This window comes from Uranotaenia lowii, chromosome 2 (genome assembly GCF_029784155.1).
Source record: "Uranotaenia lowii strain MFRU-FL chromosome 2, ASM2978415v1, whole genome shotgun sequence".
Lineage (NCBI taxonomy): Eukaryota > Metazoa > Arthropoda > Insecta > Diptera > Culicidae > Uranotaenia > Uranotaenia lowii.
In genome coordinates this window covers 60275783-60296497 of record NC_073692.1, presented here as the reverse complement: position 1 = coordinate 60296497, position 20715 = coordinate 60275783, and the positions used below count along the sequence as shown (strand labels likewise).

The following is a 20715-nucleotide window of genomic DNA, read 5'->3' as shown; positions in this document are numbered from 1 at the left end:
CTTAAGATTAAATATTGTCTTTTTTGTCTTTTTTGTCTTTTTTGTCTTTTTTGTCTTTTTTGTCTTTTTTGTCTTTCTTGTCTTTTTTGTCTTTTTTGTCTTTTTTGTCTTTTTTGTCTTTTTTGTCTTTTTTGTCTTTTTTGTCTTTTTTGTCTTTTTTTGTCTTTTTTGTCTTTTTTGTCTTTTTTGTCTTTTTTGTCTTTTTTGTCTTTTTTGTCTTTTTTGTCTTTTTTGTCTTTTTTGTCTTTTTTGTCTTTTTTGTCTTTTTTGTCTTTTTTGTCTTTTTTGTCTTTTTTGTCTTTTTTGTCTTTTTTGTCTTTTTTGTCTTTTTTGTCTTTTTTGTCTTTTTTGTCTTTTTTGTCTTTTTTGTCTTTTTTGTCTTTTTTGTCTTTTTTGTCTTTTTTGTCTTTTTTGTCTTTTTTGTCTTTTTTGTCTTTTTTGTCTTTTTTGTCTTTTTTGTCTTTTTTGTCTTTTTTGTCTTTTTTGTCTTTTTTGTCTTTTTTGTCTTTTTTGTCTTTTTTGTCTTTTTTGTCTTTTTTGTCTTTTTTGTCTTTTTTGTCTTTTTTGTCTTTTTTGTCTTTTTTGTCTTTTTTGTCTTTTTTGTCTTTTTTGTCTTTTTTGTCTTTTTTGTCTTTTTTGTCTTTTTTGTCTTTTTTGTCTTTTTTGTCTTTTTTGTCTTTTTTGTCTTTTTTGTCTTTTTTGTCTTTTTTGTCTTTTTTGTCTTTTTTGTCTTTTTTGTCTTTTTTGTCTTTTTTGTCTTTTTTGTCTTTTTTGTCTTTTTTGTCTTTTTTGTCTTTTTTGTCTTTTTTGTCTTTTTTGTCTTTTTTGTCTTTTTTGTCTTTTTTGTCTTTTTTGTCTTTTTTGTCTTTTTTGTCTTTTTTTGTCTTTTTTGTCTCTTTTTTGTCTTTTTTGTCTCTTTTTTGTCTTTTTTGTCTTTTTTGTCTTTTTTGTCTTTTTTGTCTTTTTTGTCTTTTTTGTCTTTTTTGTCTTTTTTGTCTTTTTTGTCTTTTTTGTCTTTTTTGTCTTTTTTGTCTTTTTTGTCTTTTTTGTCTTTTTTGTCTTTTTTGTCTTTTTTTGTCTTTTTTGTCTTTTTTGTCTTTTTTGTCTTTTTTTGTCTTTTTTGTCTTTTGTCTTTTTTGTCTTTTTTGTCTTTTTTGTCTTTTTTGTCTTTTTTGTCTTTTTGTCTTTTTTGTCTTTTTTTGTCTTTTTTGTCTTTTTTGTCTTTTTTTGTCTTTTTTGTCTTTTTTTGTCTTTTTTGTCTTTTTTTGTCTTTTTTGTCTTTTTTGTCTTTTTTTGTCTTTTTTGTCTTTTTTGTCTTTTTTTGTCTTTTTTTGTCTTTTTTGTCTTTTTGTCTTTTTTGTCTTTTTTTGTCTTTTTTTGTCTTTTTTTGTCTTTTTTGTCTTTTTTGTCTTTTTTGTCTTTTTTTGTCTTTTTTGTCTTTTTTGTCTTTTTTGTCTTTTTTTGTCTTTTTTTGTCTTTTTTGTCTTTTTTGTCTTTTTTGTCTTTTTTGTCTTTTTTGTCTTTTTTTGTCTTTTTTTGTCTTTTTTTGTCTTTTTTGTCTTTTTTGTCTTTTTTGTCTTTTTTGTCTTTTTTGTCTTTTTTTGTCTTTTTTGTCTTTTCTTTTTGTCTTTTTTGTCCTTTTTTGTCTTTTTTGTCTTTTTTTGTCTTTTTTTGTCTTTTTTGTCTTTTTTTTTTGTCCTTTTTTGTCTTTTTTTGTCTTTTTTGTCTTTTTTGTCTTTTTTGTCTTTTTTTGTCTTTTTTGTCTTTTTTGTCTTTTTTGTCTTTTTTGTCTTTTTTTGTCTTTTTTGTCTTTTTTGTCTTTTTTGTCTTTTTTGTCTTTTTGTCTTTTTTGTCTTTTTTGTCTTTTTTTGTCTTTTTTGTCTTTTTGTCTTTTTTGTCTTTTTTGTCTTTTTTTGTCTTTTTTGTCTTTTTTGTCTTTTTTGTCCTTTTTTGTCTTTTTTGTCTTTTTTGTCTTTTTTGTCTTTTTTGTCTTTTTTGTCTTTTTTGTCTTTTTTGTCTTTTTTTGTCTTTTTTTGTCTTTTTTGTCTTTTTTGTCTTTTTTGTCTTTTTTGTCTTTTTTGTCTTTTTTGTCTTTTTTGTCTTTTTTTGTCTTTTTTTTTGTCTTTTTTTGTCTTTTTTGTCTTTTTTGTCTTTTTTGTCTTTTTTGTCTTTTTTGTCTTTTTTGTCTTTTTTGTCTTTTTTGTCTTTTTTGTCTTTTTTGTCTTTTTTGTCTTTTTTGTCTTTTTTGTCTTTTTTGTCTTTTTTGTCTTTTTTTGTCTTTTTTTGTCTTTTTTGTCTTTTTGTCTTTTTTGTCTTTTTTGTCTTTTTTGTCTTTTTTGTCTTTTTTGTCTTTTTTGTCTTTTTTTGTCTTTTTTGTCTTTTTTGTCCTTTTTTGTCTTTTTTGTCTTTTTTGTCTTTTTTTGTCTTTTTTTGTCTCTTTTTTGTCTTTTTTGTCTTTTTTGTCTTTTTGTCTTTTTTGTCTTTTTTGTCTTTTTTGTCTTTTTTTGTCTTTTTTGTCTTTTTTTGTCTTTTTTTGTCTTTTTTGTCTTTTTTGTCTTTTTTGTCTTTTTTGTCTTTTTTGTCTTTTTTTGTCTTTTTTGTCTTTTTTGTCTTTTTTGTCTTTTTTGTCTTTTTTGTCTTTTTTTGTCTTTTTTGTCTTTTTTGTCTTTTTTGTCTTTTTTTGTCTTTTTTGTCTTTTTTGTCTTTTTTGTCTTTTTTGTCTTTTTTGTCTTTTTTGTCTTTTTTGTCTTTTTTGTCTTTTTTGTCTTTTTTGTCTTTTTTGTCTTTTTTTGTCTTTTTTGTCTTTTTTGTCTTTTTTGTCTTTTTTGTCTTTTTTGTCTTTTTTGTCTTTTTTGTCTTTTTTGTCTTTTTTGTCTTTTTTGTCTTTTTTGTCTTTTTTGTCTTTTTTTGTCTTTTTTGTCTTTTTGTCTTTTTTGTCTTTTTTGTCTTTTTTGTCTTTTTTGTCTTTTTTGTCTTTTTTGTCTTTTTTGTCTTTTTTGTCTTTTTTTGTCTTTTTTTGTCTTTTTTGTCTTTTTTGTCTTTTTTGTCTTTTTTGTCTTTTTTGTCTTTTTTGTCTTTTTTGTCTTTTTTGTCTTTTTTGTCTTTTTTGTCTCTTTTTTGTCTTTTTTGTCTTTTTTTGTCTTTTTTGTCTTTTTTGTCTTTTTTGTCTTTTTTGTCTTTTTTGTCTTTTTTGTCTTTTTTGTCTTTTTTTGTCTTTTTGTCTTTTTGTCTTTTTTGTCTTTTTTGTCTTTTTTGTCTTTTTTGTCTTTTTTGTCTTTTTTGTCTTTTTTGTCTTTTTTGTCTTTTTTTGTCTTTTTTGTCTTTTTTGTCTTTTTTGTCTTTTTTGTCTTTTTTGTCTTTTTTTGTCTTTTTTGTCTTTTTTGTCTTTTTTGTCTTTTTTGTCTTTTTTGTCTTTTTTGTCTTTTTTGTCTTTTTTGTCTTTTTTGTCTTTTGTCTTTTGTCTTTTTTGTCTTTTTTGTCTTTTTGTCTTTTTGTCTTTTTTGTCTTTTTTGTCTTTTTTGTCTTTTTTGTCTTTTTTGTCTTTTTTGTCTTTTTGTCTTTTTGTCTTTGTCTTTTGTCTTTTTTGTCTTTTTTGTCTTTTTTTGTCTTTTTTGTCTTTTTTGTCTTTTTTGTCTTTTTTGTCTTTTTTTGTCTTTTTTGTCTTTTTTGTCTTTTTTGTCTTTTTTGTCTTTTTTGTCTTTTTTGTCTTTTTTGTCTTTTTTGTCTTTTTTGTCTTTTTTGTCTTTTTTGTCTTTTTTGTCTTTTTTTGTCTTTTTTGTCTTTTTTGTCTTTTTTGTCTTTTTTGTCTTTTTTGTCTTTTTTGTCTTTTTTTGTCTTTTTTGTCTTTTTTGTCTTTTTTGTCTTTTTTTGTCTTTTTTGTCTTTTTTGTCTTTTTTGTCTTTCTTTTTGTCTTTTTTGTCTTTTTTGTCTTTTTTGTCTTTTTTGTCTTTTTTGTCTTTTTGTCTTTTTTGTCTTTTTTGTCTTTTTTGTCTTTTTTGTCTTTTTTGTCTTTTTTGTCTTTTTGTCTTTTTTGTCTTTTTTGTCTTTTTTGTCTTTTTTGTCTTTTTTGTCTTTTTTGTCTTTGTCTTTTTTGTCTTTTTTGTCTTTTTTGTCTTTTTTGTCTTTTTTGTCTTTTTTTGTCTTTTTTGTCTTTTTTGTCTTTTTTGTCTTTTTTGTCTTTTTTGTCTTTTTTTGTCTTTTTTGTCTTTTTTGTCTTTTTTGTCTTTTTTGTCTTTTTGTCTTTTTTGTCTTTTTTGTCTTTTTTGTCTTTTTTGTCTTTTTTGTCTTTTGTCTTTTTTGTCTTTTTTGTCTTTTTGTCTTTTTTGTCTTTTTTGTCTTTTTTGTCTTTTTTGTCTTTTTTGTCTTTTTTGTCTTTTTTGTCTTTTTTGTCTTTTTTGTCTTTTTTGTCTTTTTTGTCTTTTTTGTCTTTTTTGTCTTTTTTGTCTTTTTTGTCTTTTTTGTCTTTTTTTGTCTTTTTTTGTCTTTTTTGTCTTTTTTGTCTTTTTTGTCTTTTTTGTCTTTTTTGTCTTTTTTGTCTTTTTTGTCTTTTTTGTCTTTTTTGTCTTTTTTGTCTTTTTTGTCTTTTTTTGTCTTTTTTGTCTTTTTTGTCTTTTTTGTCTTTTTTGTCTTTTTGTCTTTTTTGTCTTTTTTGTCTTTTTTGTCTTTTTGTCTTTTTGTCTTTTTTGTCTTTTTTGTCTTTTTTGTCTTTTTTGTCTTTTTTGTCTTTTTTGTCCTTTTTTTGTCTTTTTTGTCTTTTTTGTCTTTTTTGTCTTTTTGTCTTTTTTGTCTTTTTTGTCTTTTTTGTCTTTTTTGTCTTTTTTGTCTTTTTTGTCTTTTTTGTCTTTTTTTGTCTTTTTTGTCTTTTTTGTCTTTTTTGTCTTTTTTGTCTTTTTTGTCTTTTTTGTCTTTTTTGTCTTTTTTGTCTTTTTTTGTCTTTTTTGTCTTTTTTGTCTTTTTTGTCTTTTTTGTCTTTTTTGTCTTTTTTGTCTTTTTGTCTTTTTGTCTTTTTTGTCTTTTTTGTCTTTTTTGTCTTTTTTGTCTTTTTTGTCTTTTTTGTCTTTTTTGTCTTTTTTGTCTTTTTTGTCTTTTTTGTCTTTTTTGTCTTTTTTGTCTTTTTTGTCTTTTTGTCTTTTTTGTCTTTTTTGTCTTTTTTGTCTTTTTTGTCTTTTTTTGTCTTTTTTTGTCTTTTTTGTCTTTTTTGTCTTTTTTGTCTTTTTTGTCTTTTTTGTCTTTTTTGTCTTTTTTGTCTTTTTTGTCTTTTTTTGTCTTTTTTGTCTTTTTTGTCTTTTTTGTCTTTTTTGTCTTTTTTGTCCTTTTTTGTCTTTTTTGTCTTTTTTGTCTTTTTTGTCTTTTTTGTCTTTTTTGTCTTTTTTGTCTTTTTTGTCTTTTTTGTCTTTTTTGTCTTTTTTGTCTTTTTTGTCTTTTTTGTCTTTTTTGTCTTTTTTGTCTTTTTTGTCTTTTTTGTCTTTTTTGTCTTTTTTGTCTTTTTTGTCTTTTTTGTCTTTTTTGTCTTTTTTGTCTTTTTTGTCTTTTTTGTCTTTTTTGTCTTTTTTGTCTTTTTTGTCTTTTTGTCTTTTTTGTCTTTTTTGTCTTTTTTGTCTTTTTTGTCTTTTTTGTCTTTTTTGTCTTTTTTGTCTTTTTTGTCTTTTTTGTCTTTTTTGTCTTTTTTGTCTTTTTTGTCTTTTTTGTCTTTTTTGTCTTTTTTGTCTTTTTTGTCTTTTTTGTCTTTTTTGTCTTTTTTGTCTTTTTTGTCTTTTTTTGTCTTTTTTGTCTTTTTTGTCTTTTTTGTCTTTTTTGTCTTTTTTGTCTTTTTTGTCTTTTTTGTCTTTTTTGTCTTTTTTGTCTTTTTTGTCTTTTTTGTCTTTTTTGTCTTTTTTGTCTTTTTTGTCTTTTTTGTCTTTTTTGTCTTTTTTGTCTTTTTTGTCTTTTTTGTCTTTTTTGTCTTTTTTGTCTTTTTTGTCTTTTTTGTCTTTTTTGTCTTTTTTGTCTTTTTTGTCTTTTTTGTCTTTTTTGTCTTTTTTGTCTTTTTTGTCTTTTTTGTCTTTTTTGTCTTTTTTGTCTTTTTTGTCTTTTTTGTCTTTTTTGTCTTTTTTGTCTTTTTTGTCTTTTTTGTCTTTTTTGTCTTTTTTGTCTTTTTTGTCTTTTTTGTCTTTTTTGTCTTTTTTGTCTTTTTTGTCTTTTTTGTCTTTTTTGTCTTTTTTGTCTTTTTTGTCTTTTTTGTCTTTTTTGTCTTTTTTGTCTTTTTTGTCTTTTTTGTCTTTTTTGTCTTTTTTGTCTTTTTTGTCTTTTTTGTCTTTTTTGTCTTTTTTGTCTTTTTTGTCTTTTTTGTCTTTTTTGTCTTTTTTGTCTTTTTTGTCTTTTTTGTCTTTTTTGTCTTTTTTGTCTTTTTTGTCTTTTTTGTCTTTTTTGTCTTTTTTGTCTTTTTTGTCTTTTTTGTCTTTTTTGTCTTTTTTGTCTTTTTTGTCTTTTTTGTCTTTTTTGTCTTTTTTGTCTTTTTTGTCTTTTTTGTCTTTTTTGTCTTTTTTGTCTTTTTTGTCTTTTTTGTCTTTTTTGTCTTTTTTGTCTTTTTTGTCTTTTTTGTCTTTTTTGTCTTTTTTGTCTTTTTTGTCTTTTTTGTCTTTTTTGTCTTTTTTGTCTTTTTTGTCTTTTTTGTCTTTTTTGTCTTTTTTGTCTTTTTTGTCTTTTTTGTCTTTTTTGTCTTTTTTGTCTTTTTTGTCTTTTTTGTCTTTTTTGTCTTTTTTGTCTTTTTTGTCTTTTTTGTCTTTTTTGTCTTTTTTGTCTTTTTTGTCTTTTTTGTCTTTTTTGTCTTTTTTGTCTTTTTTGTCTTTTTTGTCTTTTTTGTCTTTTTTGTCTTTTTTGTCTTTTTTGTCTTTTTTGTCTTTTTTGTCTTTTTTGTCTTTTTTGTCTTTTTTGTCTTTTTTGTCTTTTTTGTCTTTTTTGTCTTTTTTGTCTTTTTTGTCTTTTTTGTCTTTTTTGTCTTTTTTGTCTTTTTTGTCTTTTTTGTCTTTTTGTCTTTTTTGTCTTTTTTGTCTTTTTTGTCTTTTTTGTCTTTTTTGTCTTTTTTGTCTTTTTTGTCTTTTTTGTCTTTTTTGTCTTTTTTGTCTTTTTTGTCTTTTTTGTCTTTTTTGTCTTTTTTGTCTTTTTTGTCTTTTTTGTCTTTTTTGTCTTTTTTGTCTTTTTTGTCTTTTTTGTCTTTTTTGTCTTTTTTGTCTTTTTTGTCTTTTTTGTCTTTTTTGTCTTTTTTGTCTTTTTTGTCTTTTTTGTCTTTTTTGTCTTTTTTGTCTTTTTTGTCTTTTTTGTCTTTTTTGTCTTTTTTGTCTTTTTTGTCTTTTTTGTCTTTTTTGTCTTTTTTGTCTTTTTTGTCTTTTTTGTCTTTTTTGTCTTTTTTGTCTTTTTTGTCTTTTTTGTCTTTTTTGTCTTTTTTGTCTTTTTTGTCTTTTTTGTCTTTTTTGTCTTTTTTGTCTTTTTTGTCTTTTTTGTCTTTTTTGTCTTTTTTGTCTTTTTTGTCTTTTTTGTCTTTTTTGTCTTTTTTGTCTTTTTTGTCTTTTTTGTCTTTTTTGTCTTTTTTGTCTTTTTTGTCTTTTTTGTCTTTTTTGTCTTTTTTGTCTTTTTTGTCTTTTTTGTCTTTTTTGTCTTTTTTGTCTTTTTTGTCTTTTTTGTCTTTTTTGTCTTTTTTGTCTTTTTTGTCTTTTTTGTCTTTTTTGTCTTTTTTGTCTTTTTTGTCTTTTTTGTCTTTTTTGTCTTTTTTGTCTTTTTTGTCTTTTTTGTCTTTTTTGTCTTTTTTGTCTTTTTTGTCTTTTTTGTCTTTTTTGTCTTTTTTGTCTTTTTTGTCTTTTTTGTCTTTTTTGTCTTTTTTGTCTTTTTTGTCTTTTTTGTCTTTTTTGTCTTTTTTGTCTTTTTTGTCTTTTTTGTCTTTTTTGTCTTTTTTGTCTTTTTTGTCTTTTTTGTCTTTTTTGTCTTTTTTGTCTTTTTTGTCTTTTTTGTCTTTTTTGTCTTTTTTGTCTTTTTTGTCTTTTTTGTCTTTTTTGTCTTTTTTGTCTTTTTTGTCTTTTTTGTCTTTTTTGTCTTTTTTGTCTTTTTTGTCTTTTTTGTCTTTTTTGTCTTTTTTGTCTTTTTTGTCTTTTTTGTCTTTTTTGTCTTTTTTGTCTTTTTTGTCTTTTTTGTCTTTTTTGTCTTTTTTGTCTTTTTTGTCTTTTTTGTCTTTTTTGTCTTTTTTGTCTTTTTTGTCTTTTTTGTCTTTTTTGTCTTTTTTGTCTTTTTTGTCTTTTTTGTCTTTTTTGTCTTTTTTGTCTTTTTTGTCTTTTTTGTCTTTTTTGTCTTTTTTGTCTTTTTTGTCTTTTTTGTCTTTTTTGTCTTTTTTGTCTTTTTTGTCTTTTTTGTCTTTTTTGTCTTTTTTGTCTTTTTTGTCTTTTTTGTCTTTTTTGTCTTTTTTGTCTTTTTTGTCTTTTTTGTCTTTTTTGTCTTTTTTGTCTTTTTTGTCTTTTTTGTCTTTTTTGTCTTTTTTGTCTTTTTTGTCTTTTTTGTCTTTTTTGTCTTTTTTGTCTTTTTTGTCTTTTTTGTCTTTTTTGTCTTTTTTGTCTTTTTTGTCTTTTTTGTCTTTTTTGTCTTTTTTGTCTTTTTTGTCTTTTTTGTCTTTTTTGTCTTTTTTGTCTTTTTTGTCTTTTTTGTCTTTTTTGTCTTTTTTGTCTTTTTTGTCTTTTTTGTCTTTTTTGTCTTTTTTGTCTTTTTTGTCTTTTTTGTCTTTTTTGTCTTTTTTGTCTTTTTTGTCTTTTTTGTCTTTTTTGTCTTTTTTGTCTTTTTTGTCTTTTTTGTCTTTTTTGTCTTTTTTGTCTTTTTTGTCTTTTTTGTCTTTTTTGTCTTTTTTGTCTTTTTTGTCTTTTTTGTCTTTTTTGTCTTTTTTGTCTTTTTTGTCTTTTTTGTCTTTTTTGTCTTTTTTGTCTTTTTTGTCTTTTTTGTCTTTTTTGTCTTTTTTGTCTTTTTTGTCTTTTTTGTCTTTTTTGTCTTTTTTGTCTTTTTTGTCTTTTTTGTCTTTTTTGTCTTTTTTGTCTTTTTTGTCTTTTTTGTCTTTTTTGTCTTTTTTGTCTTTTTTGTCTTTTTTGTCTTTTTTGTCTTTTTTGTCTTTTTTGTCTTTTTTGTCTTTTTTGTCTTTTTTGTCTTTTTTGTCTTTTTTGTCTTTTTTGTCTTTTTTGTCTTTTTTGTCTTTTTTGTCTTTTTTGTCTTTTTTGTCTTTTTTGTCTTTTTTGTCTTTTTTGTCTTTTTTGTCTTTTTTGTCTTTTTTGTCTTTTTTGTCTTTTTTGTCTTTTTTGTCTTTTTTGTCTTTTTTGTCTTTTTTGTCTTTTTTGTCTTTTTTGTCTTTTTTGTCTTTTTTGTCTTTTTTGTCTTTTTTGTCTTTTTTGTCTTTTTTGTCTTTTTTGTCTTTTTTGTCTTTTTTGTCTTTTTTGTCTTTTTTGTCTTTTTTGTCTTTTTTGTCTTTTTTGTCTTTTTTGTCTTTTTTGTCTTTTTTGTCTTTTTTGTCTTTTTTGTCTTTTTTGTCTTTTTTGTCTTTTTTGTCTTTTTTGTCTTTTTTGTCTTTTTTGTCTTTTTTGTCTTTTTTGTCTTTTTTGTCTTTTTTGTCTTTTTTGTCTTTTTTGTCTTTTTTGTCTTTTTTGTCTTTTTTGTCTTTTTTGTCTTTTTTGTCTTTTTTGTCTTTTTTGTCTTTTTTGTCTTTTTTGTCTTTTTTGTCTTTTTTGTCTTTTTTGTCTTTTTTGTCTTTTTTGTCTTTTTTGTCTTTTTTGTCTTTTTTGTCTTTTTTGTCTTTTTTGTCTTTTTTGTCTTTTTTGTCTTTTTTGTCTTTTTTGTCTTTTTTGTCTTTTTTGTCTTTTTTGTCTTTTTTGTCTTTTTTGTCTTTTTTGTCTTTTTTGTCTTTTTTGTCTTTTTTGTCTTTTTTGTCTTTTTTGTCTTTTTTGTCTTTTTTGTCTTTTTTGTCTTTTTTGTCTTTTTTGTCTTTTTTGTCTTTTTTGTCTTTTTTGTCTTTTTTGTCTTTTTTGTCTTTTTTGTCTTTTTTGTCTTTTTTGTCTTTTTTGTCTTTTTTGTCTTTTTTGTCTTTTTTGTCTTTTTTGTCTTTTTTGTCTTTTTTGTCTTTTTTGTCTTTTTTGTCTTTTTTGTCTTTTTTGTCTTTTTTGTCTTTTTTGTCTTTTTTGTCTTTTTTGTCTTTTTTGTCTTTTTTGTCTTTTTTGTCTTTTTTGTCTTTTTTGTCTTTTTTGTCTTTTTTGTCTTTTTTGTCTTTTTTGTCTTTTTTGTCTTTTTTGTCTTTTTTGTCTTTTTTGTCTTTTTTGTCTTTTTTGTCTTTTTTGTCTTTTTTGTCTTTTTTGTCTTTTTTGTCTTTTTTGTCTTTTTTGTCTTTTTTGTCTTTTTTGTCTTTTTTGTCTTTTTTGTCTTTTTTGTCTTTTTTGTCTTTTTTGTCTTTTTTGTCTTTTTTGTCTTTTTTGTCTTTTTTGTCTTTTTTGTCTTTTTTGTCTTTTTTGTCTTTTTTGTCTTTTTTGTCTTTTTTGTCTTTTTTGTCTTTTTTGTCTTTTTTGTCTTTTTTGTCTTTTTTGTCTTTTTTGTCTTTTTTGTCTTTTTTGTCTTTTTTGTCTTTTTTGTCTTTTTTGTCTTTTTTGTCTTTTTTGTCTTTTTTGTCTTTTTTGTCTTTTTTGTCTTTTTTGTCTTTTTTGTCTTTTTTGTCTTTTTTGTCTTTTTTGTCTTTTTTGTCTTTTTTGTCTTTTTTGTCTTTTTTGTCTTTTTTGTCTTTTTTGTCTTTTTTGTCTTTTTTGTCTTTTTTGTCTTTTTTGTCTTTTTTGTCTTTTTTGTCTTTTTTGTCTTTTTTGTCTTTTTTGTCTTTTTTGTCTTTTTTGTCTTTTTTGTCTTTTTTGTCTTTTTTGTCTTTTTTGTCTTTTTTGTCTTTTTTGTCTTTTTTGTCTTTTTTGTCTTTTTTGTCTTTTTTGTCTTTTTTGTCTTTTTTGTCTTTTTTGTCTTTTTTGTCTTTTTTGTCTTTTTTGTCTTTTTTGTCTTTTTTGTCTTTTTTGTCTTTTTTGTCTTTTTTGTCTTTTTTGTCTTTTTTGTCTTTTTTGTCTTTTTTGTCTTTTTTGTCTTTTTTGTCTTTTTTGTCTTTTTTGTCTTTTTTGTCTTTTTTGTCTTTTTTGTCTTTTTTGTCTTTTTTGTCTTTTTTGTCTTTTTTGTCTTTTTTGTCTTTTTTGTCTTTTTTGTCTTTTTTGTCTTTTTTGTCTTTTTTGTCTTTTTTGTCTTTTTTGTCTTTTTTGTCTTTTTTGTCTTTTTTGTCTTTTTTGTCTTTTTTGTCTTTTTTGTCTTTTTTGTCTTTTTTGTCTTTTTTGTCTTTTTTGTCTTTTTTGTCTTTTTTGTCTTTTTTGTCTTTTTTGTCTTTTTTGTCTTTTTTGTCTTTTTTGTCTTTTTTGTCTTTTTTGTCTTTTTTGTCTTTTTTGTCTTTTTTGTCTTTTTTGTCTTTTTTGTCTTTTTTGTCTTTTTTGTCTTTTTTGTCTTTTTTGTCTTTTTTGTCTTTTTTGTCTTTTTTGTCTTTTTTGTCTTTTTTGTCTTTTTTATCTTTTTTGTCTTTTTTGTCTTTTTTGTCTTTTTTGTCTTTTTTGTCTTTTTTGTCTTTTTTGTCTTTGTTTGCGCCAAATAGCAACAACAACAGAAAATCCAATACTGTAAATCAGGTCAGCCACAAGCAGCATCAATAACCATCCCCAGCCGCACGCATCTACAGTGGTCAGAACCAACTGTGCGTGTATGCAAATTGAATGACCGATGACCGAACGTAGGTACTCGATCGACAATTACGAGTAGTTGATAGCAGCGAGTTGGTAGCGAGACAAAAGAAAATTGTTTTGGTGACCCGTGTCGTGCGGTCATATCGTTTAGCGAGCGTAGCAAATACAGTCCACTTTTGTGTTAAGATCGAAGTTAAGCGTTTTTGAATTGAGTGTTGTTCCCCCGTGATCGTATCCCACTCTAAGTGCCGTGTTTATTAATTATAGTTTCGAACTAAGTACGTCAGGGAACTTCGCGGCCTTCCGAATCAGCAGCTTTGGGGATTGGCCTCAACATTTGGTCCTTCGAGCCGGATTAAACCGCGGAGTTTGTGCGCGTTTTTTCTTTGTGAACAAGTGTATTGTGATAGCCGGCTTGGCTTGGGTTTGCCCCATTTTGTGCGGGTCCCTACTCTTAGCGGGTGGCTTGGGTTGATTCCCTTTTTGGTTCGCTGGCTTGGGTTCCCCTGGGGATGAATAAAAGTGCGCTTGGATAGCCTGTTTGGCAAGCAGCTGAAAATCGAAGGGAAGATTTAATTGAAACCTAGGAGTGAAAAATTGTGTACTTCACCTGAACAACAAAACAAATCACCCTGGGAGAAAAGACTTAGTTTGTTGATTCCGACATCAAGTAAACGCGCTGGGTGATTGCTGTAAAATTGAAAGTGCTTTAAACGGGGTTTAATGTGTACGAAAACTGTTTGGTACATTCTATCGAACTAATTGTGAAATTGTGAACGTTCGGACTATTCCTGTATTTAAAAGTGGTGGATTCCGGCAAAAGTTTCCGAAAAGTGCAACGCGAAATTAAGAGCTGAGCTGCAAGTGATCAAGCCGAATTTGGAAGGATTCATCATCGACCCACGGACGCCCCAAGGAATACAGATAAGTACTAGTAGATAGAGTGTGAGTGTGGAAATGCGATTGAATGGTTGAGGTGGCTGAATGAGAATACGTTGCATGGTTTGCCTTCATTTTTTAGAACTGTGGAGATTTGTAAAGCTTTCTCCGGTAGACTTTGAGCAGCCACTTAGCGCATGAAAGCTCGAAATTAATTGATACCGCTACTGTTCCACGTATCAGAAAATTAAAATTTTCATCTGTCAAAATATTGATATCAGTCAATTTGTCGCCGTTTGAGGTCTCGGGAGTGTTTTATAAAAAGTGTTAGTTCAAAGTACATATTGTGTTTTACAAAAATGGCCGACGATCTTCGACGTATGTCCAAACAGGAACGGATTTTGTGGAGTCTGCTAGAGAGCTTTGAAGATTTCCTTCACGACTACGACGATGTTCGGGATCATGGCTCACTTCAACCACGGCTGACTAAGTTGGACGAAGCCTACGAGAAGTTTTGTGATCTGCGAGTTCGTATAGAGATGATCCTTGAAGACCTTGAAGAGGAATCTGAAGACGGCGACGATAAGAAGGAAGTTCGAAAACGAGAAAGCAAAAAGGTGTATAAGGGATTTGTGACACGGTACTTTTCTTTGAAACAACAGCTGCTGTCGAAGATGGAGTCGATTCCCGCACAACCAACTCAATCCTCTGTTTCCGACGTGGTTTTGCCGTGTCACACAAAGTATCCAGAACTTCAGCTGCCAACCTTTTCCGGGAAGCTGTTGGATTGGATTAATTTTCGAGACAACTTCAAGTCGCTGATTCACGATAATGTCCAGTTGAACGATATGGATAAGTTTAACTACCTCCGGACGTCACTGAGAGATGACGCACTTCTCCATATCAATCAAATCCAAGTTTCAGCGATGAACTACGGCCTAGCATGGAGCACACTTGAATCGAAATATGAGAATCATAAACTGATAGCTCAGGAGCATTTGAAAGCACTCTTCGCCACATCTGCCATGCGGACAGAAAGTTACGAAGCATTAAATGTATTGTTGTCGACGTTTAAAATCAACCTTCAACAATTAGAAAAACTCGGCCAGAAGACTAGCAACTGGAGCACATTGCTAGCGTTTATGCTCTCACAAAAATTGGATGCCGAAACATACCGTCTGTGGGAAACTCACCATGCTTCTAAAACCGTCCCTACCTATGAAGCTATGGTTGAGTTTCTAGAAAACCATTGTTCAATCCTGCAGTCAACGGCCAGTCGCAGTGGCGACGATCATCATCGAAACACTAGAGCTCCTATCAGTCATAGCACAGCAACGTTCGAGAGTTTCTGCCCTATTTGCAACAATGGTCGACACAAAGCAGAACAATGTAACAGACTCATTAGGATGCGAGTCATCGACAGGAAAGTTTTGGTGCGCAGAATGGGGCTATGTCTGAATTGTTTGGATTCCGGACATTTTGTTGCTGATTGCATGCAGGAATCCTGTTTGAAGTGTGGACAATATCACCACGTTCTTTTGCACCCGTATTCTCCCAACCAAAGCAGCCAACAAAACATGCAGAACGTCTCTCAAGACCCACGAAGACCTCAACGCGCGGACAGTCAAACAAGAAGGCAACCTTATACACAACAGGCTCAGTCCCGGATGAATAGCAACCAATCTTCACAAAACATCTCACAACCTACACAACAGCCACCTCCCACAAACACTCCCACTCTTAGCCACCACACTTCTACTCTACTAGGTACACAACGCAACACCCACACCGCCATCCTGTCGACAGCCGTTGTCATGCTGTCTGATAGCAGTGGCAACAAAGTTTTAGCTCGTGCGCTGTTAGATAATGGCTCACAGATTTCTTTAATGACGGAGCATTTGTCGCAGAAGTTGAAATTTGTTCGTTTTCGAGAAAATCTTCCCGTGAAAGGCGTTGGAGGATCCATTCACATTTCTAAGGAGTCCGTTCTTGGTCGAATTGTGTCGCGAACTTCGTCGTTTAAAACTGATGAGATAAAATTCTTCGTGCTTCCTCGAATCACAATAGATTTGCCACAGAGAAGCTTTGATGTCAGCGCCTGGAATCTTCCGTCGTCCATCCGCTTAGCCGATCCCAGATTCAACGAATCTAGCTCAGTTGATCTTGTTATAGGAGTCTCCACCTTTTATGAGTTGTTACTAGCGGAGCAAATGAAGATTACTGATGCTGGTCCAATTCTTCAAAACACCCAGCTGGGATGGATCGTAGCAGGAGAGTTTCCAGAAACGCCAGTCACTTCTTACAGCGCCATGACACCAGAAGTTTCCACTGATGAGGTACTGCAGCAGCTAACCAAATTCTGGGAATTGGAGTCCTGCCGAACGAAAAGTTGTTTGTCAATTGAAGAGTCCACTTGTGAAGACATCTTTAATCAAACTACTACTCGAGATCCCGACGGAAAACTAAGAGTTTTTCTCCCAAAGAGAGAGTTTATGATTGAAAGATTAGGTAATTCGAAGCGGGCAGCCACGAAACGTTTTCTAGCTTTGGAAAACAGATTGAAAACTAATCTTGAGGTGAAAGCTCTTTACACAGCTTTTATTCATGAATACCAGTTGATGGGACACATGCGTGAGGTACACGAGGTCGAAGATGAACCTGCAGTCTGTTACTACCTGCCACATCAACCGGTGATGAAACCCAGCAGTACAACTACAAAACTCAGAGTGGTGTTCGATGCTTCTTGCTCCACCAGCTCTGGAGTTTCTCTAAATGATATCCTGATGGTAGGACCAGTCGTCCAGGACGATTTAATAGCAATCCTATTGAGATTTCGTATCCACAAGTACGCGATAGTTGGAGAAATTGAAAAGATGTATCGCATGGTAAACGTTCATGAGAAAGATCAGCCGCTACAACGGATTCTGTGGAGAGAATCCAGCGAAGAACCGCTCCGCACGTACCAGTTAACTACAGTAACCTACGGAACATCTTCTGCACCGTATTTAGCAACGCGATGCTTGCTGAAATGTGCTGAGGATGGAAAATCTTCGCATCCAGACGCAGCAGTCATTATAAAAAAGAATTTTTACGTCGACGACATGCTAGCGGGAGCGCATACTATTGATGAAGGGAAAAGCATGTGCAAATCAACTGTAGAGCTGTTGAACTCTTATGGATTTTGCCTGAGGAAGTTGAACAGCAACCATCCCGACTTGCTACGTGAACTTCCAGCACATTTATGTGACAAGAAAGATTTCTTGGATGTACAGACCGGAAATAGTACCATACAAACCCTCGGACTTACTTGGGAACCAGCACAGGATTTGTTTTGGTTTAAGCTACCAGTTTGGAAACCTGTTTTTCCGGTTACATTTCGCCTTGTCTTGTCTGATACTGCGCGTTTGTTTGATCCCTACGGTTTCGCAGGTCCAGTTATAGTCCAAGCAAAGATGTTTCTCCAAGAACTTTGGAAGGAAAAGTATTCTTGGGACGAACCATTAAAAGATGAGCATCAGCAATTTTGGCTGGAGTTTAGGGACAAATTAAATGGTCTAGATGGAGTATCTATTCCTCGATGGATCGCATTCCGCAAGGACGTGATTGCATGCGAGATTCACGGATTCTGCGATGCCTCTGAAAAGGCTTACGGAGCTGCGATTTATTTACGAAACACAACCAAGGACGGAGAGGTTACTATTCGGCTGGTGACTGCCAAATCCAAAGTAGCTCCTCTGGATGATGTTAAAGGGAAAAAACGGAAGCAAACAATACCTCGACTTGAGCTCTCAGCAGCCGTTCTTCTGTCACATGTGTACGAAACAGTTCAAAACAGTCTGGAGATCGGTGCTAAGGCTTATTTTTGGACGGACTCTACCATTGTAAAATGTTGGCTTTCAGCACACCCTTCAAGATGGAATGTGTTTGTAGCGAATCGTGTCTCAGAGATTCAGCACATCACTCGTGACGGTATTTGGAATCATGTTCCAGGTATCGAGAACCCCGCAGACATTATATCCCGAGGGCTCACACCTGCGCAATTGGCCCAAAGTTCACTTTGGTGGAATGGTCCAGAATGGTTGGCGAAGGATTCTAAAAGCTGGCCACAGAGCTCGCCAAATGAGCAGCAATTCGATTCAGTTTTGTTGGAAGAAAAACCTTTAGTCTGTGCGGCTCTGCAGATCTTGTCACACAGTGAAATTTTTGGACTTAAGGAATCACTCCTGGGTCTCGTGCGATTGACCGCCTGGATGCGTCGTTTTGCCTTCAATTGTCGACATAAGGATCCCAACGAACATCGAATTGGAGTATTGAAAAGTGAGGAGCATAAAGAAGCATTGCTGTGTTTAGTAAAAATAGCCCAATCGGAAAGTTTCCCTGTTGATATAGCGGACCTCGTAGCGAAAAATGAAGTGAAGTCTTCATCGAGAATACTTCCATTTCATCCAATTATGAAAGATGGGGTTTTATGCGTAGGCGGGCGGCTTAGAAATGCTGCGATTCCCGAGGAGCGAAAGCACCCGATGCTGTTAGATAACAAACATCCTTTGACAAAGCTAGTATTTGTGGACTATCATCATAGACTTCTTCATGGTGGACCACAACTGATGATGGCGAGTGTTCGAGAACGCTTTTGGCCGATTGCAGCTCGGAATTTAGCCAGAGAAGTTGTGCACAGTTGTGTAAGATGCTTTAGAGCGAGACCACGTGTTCATGAACAATTGATGGGAGATTTACCTATGGAACGCGTATCGCCGGCCCCAGTATTCCAGCGAGTTGGTGTGGACTATTGTGGTCCTTTTGAAATCAAAGCTATCCATCGGAAAGGAGCTATGAATAGATGCTACGTATGCGTATTCGTGTGTCTCGTCGTGAAAGCTGTTCACGTGGAAGTCGTAGCAGATCTTTCCACCGGTGCATTTGTAGCAGCATTTAGGAGGTTTACAAGCAGACGTGGGAGGCCCGTACTTGTCATGTGCGACAATGGCACCAACTTTGTAGGAGCTCGTCGAGAGCTGAATGAATTACATCGTTTGTTTACTGCCGAGCAATTTCGAAACTCTGTAGTTACAGAAGCCGCCAGTGAGGGCATCGAGTTTAAGTTCATCCCTCCCAGATCACCGAATTTTGGTGGATTGTGGGAGTCTGCAGTAAAATCAATCAAAACACACATGCGCAGAGTCATTGGAAGATATGTACTGAGACCCGATGAATTCCACACTGTAGTAGTTCAGATAGAAGCATGCCTGAACTCCAGACCTCTCACACCGATATCCAATGATTCAGAAGATTTAGAAGTGCTCACTCCAGGACATTTCATAATACATCGATCGTTGCAAGCAGTGCCAGATCCAAATCTTCTGCATCTTCCAGAAAATCGTCTGAATAGGTGGCAACAAGTTCAAGCGATCAACCAGTTGATTTGGAAGCGTTGGTCGACCGATTACCTGTCACAGCTTCAAAGCCGGAACAAATGGACGAGGCAAAGATCCAACCTGCACATTGGAACAATGGTTCTGCTCAAAGAGGACAACTTGCCTCCTCTAGAATGGAAACTAGGACGCGTTACTAACATCCAGCCTGGTTCAGATGGAAACATCCGTGTAGTTACAGTCCGCACGCAATATGGAGAGTTCACGAGAGGTATCTCCAAGATTTGCATTCTTCCCATCCGAGACAATCAGCCATCTGAAAATCCACGCGAGCATCATTAAGCCACCAACGTCGAAAACATTCCTGGGCACCCGTTTTTAAAATAAGTATTTTCCGCCCCCATGAGGGGCACTATTGGCACTGGCGGCATATTAGCCGTATCTGCCAGGGGGCCAAACCTCAAGTTATGTACAAACCCACCTGTTTGTCTGCGGAACCTAAAATAGTTTCTTTCCGCCAGGGTTGTACACCACACCACATTGTTCGTCCAGGATTGTCGACAAATAAAGGATTCTGCTGCTCATCGTTCTGTCCCATCATCTGTATCATCCGGTCCTGTTTTTTCAAACAAAATAAAATAAGTATCTTACGCCCCCATGAGGGGCTTTATTGGCACTGGCAGCGTATCAGCTGCATTCGCCAGGGGGCCAATTTCTAAGTTACGTGCTACCCTATCCATTTGTTTGTGGAACCTACAGAAGTTTTTCTCCACCAGGGTTCTTTATCATATCATTTGTCGAAGATGTCCAGACCAGACCATGGAACCCGTTGAGACCGTAGTTTCTTCATCAGATAAGTATGCCCCCAGTAGGGGCGCAATTGGCTAAAAGCGGCAGTCAGCCGTTAATGCCAGGGGGCGATAACATAGTTACGTTTTCCACAACCACATGAAGCATGGAGAAATTGTCGTATAATTCTCATCAACAGGGCTCCGAGCCATCTGGTCAGCACGTTCACCATCCGTTCGAAGGTTATCATCATTAAGAGCAAAAGTATTTTAGCCCCATATAGGGCATATTGGCAGCTAGCGACATTCTTGGTCGTAATTGCCAGGGGCAGAACCCTAAGTTAAGTTTTTTTGATTCACCTTTTGGACAATGCTCAATCAGACTACTCTGATTTATAGGAACATCGCACTTGGAACATCATCTCACTTTTCGACTGCTGGGACACTAAAGTATCTTCAGCCCCCGCGAGGGGCGCACTCTGGTTTTGACGAAATTATATTTCGTTGATGCCTGGGGGCCACAGCGCAAGTTATGTTGCAACCACTATATAGCCATTTCAGAATCAAACGTTTACGTCTCCAGCAGGAAAACATTTCTACACCAGGATCATCTCACTTCCGAGTACAACGAGTTAATGGTAGCGTGTGTAATGTCGAGCCGATGGTAGTATCCAGAAGTCTACAACATCTTCATAGAGACGAGATCCAAGATGTCGATGCCGGAAAAGAGGAACCCGAGCAGGCCACATTTTCTGTATATTTAATGTTAAATTTCATGTTGAGTGAACTCAAGGCGGGCGGTATGTTTGCGCCAAATAGCAACAACAACAGAAAATCCAATACTGTAAATCAGGTCAGCCACAAGCAGCATCAATAACCATCCCCAGCCGCACGCATCTACAGTGGTCAGAACCAACTGTGCGTGTATGCAAATTGAATGACCGATGACCGAACGTAGGTACTCGATCGACAATTACGAGTAGTTGATAGCAGCGAGTTGGTAGCGAGACAAAAGAAAATTGTTTTGGTGACCCGTGTCGTGCGGTCATATCGTTTAGCGAGCGTAGCAAATACAGTCCACTTTTGTGTTAAGATCGAAGTTAAGCGTTTTTGAATTGAGTGTTGTTCCCCCGTGATCGTATCCCACTCTAAGTGCCGTGTTTATTAATTATAGTTTCGAACTAAGTACGTCAGGGAACTTCGCGGCCTTCCGAATCAGCAGCTTTGGGGATTGGCCTCAACAGTCTTTTTTGTCTTTTTTGTCTTTTTTGTCTTTTTTGTCTTTTTTGTCTTTTTTGTCTTTTTTGTCTTTTTTGTCTTTTTTGTCTTTTTTGTCTTTTTTGTCTTTTTTGTCTTTTTTGTCTTTTTTGTCTTTTTTGTCTTTTTTGTCTTTTTTGTCTTTTTTGTCTTTTTTGTCTTTTTTGTCTTTTTTGTCTTTTTTGTCTTTTTTGTCTTTTTTGTCTTTTTTGTCTTTTTTGTCTTTTTTGTCTTTTTTGTCTTTTTTGTCTTTTTTGTCTTTTTTGTCTTTTTTGTCTTTTTTGTCTTTTTTGTCTTTTTTGTCTTTTTTGTCTTTTTTGTCTTTTTTGTCTTTTTTGTCTTTTTTGTCTTTTTTGTCTTTTTTGTCTTTTTTGTCTTTTTTGTCTTTTTTGTCTTTTTTGTCTTTTTTGTCTTTTTTGTCTTTTTTGTCTTTTTTGTCTTTTTTGTCTTTTTTGTCTTTTTTGTCTTTTTGTCTTTTTTGTCCTTTTTGTCTTTTTTGTCTTTTTTGTCTTTTTGTCTTTTTTGTCTTTTTTGTCTTTTTTGTCTTTTTTGTCTTTTTTGTCTTTTTTGTCTTTTTTGTCTTTTTTGTCTTTTTTGTCTTTTTTGTCTTTTTTGTCTTTTTTGTCTTTTTTGTCTTTTTTGTCTTTTTTGTCTTTTTTGTCTTTTTTGTCTTTT

The 20715-nt window shown here is 31.4% G+C and overlaps 1 protein-coding gene across 1 annotated transcript; it reads left to right on the top strand.

Moving 5' to 3' along the window:
• Positions 1-12982: 12982 nt before the first annotated feature.
• LOC129741454 (uncharacterized) lies at positions 12983-18337 on the top strand. Its single transcript, XM_055733190.1, has one exon. The coding sequence runs from the start codon at positions 12983-12985 to the stop codon at positions 18335-18337; it is 5355 nt and encodes a 1784-aa protein (XP_055589165.1).
• The last annotated feature ends 2378 nt before the right edge of the window (positions 18338-20715 follow it).

Bases quoted from the DNA above. Each gene is read 5' to 3' on its own strand.
- LOC129741454 (XM_055733190.1), top strand. From the start codon at position 12,983: ATGGCCGACGATCTTCGACGTATGTCCAAACAGGAACGGATTTTGTGG.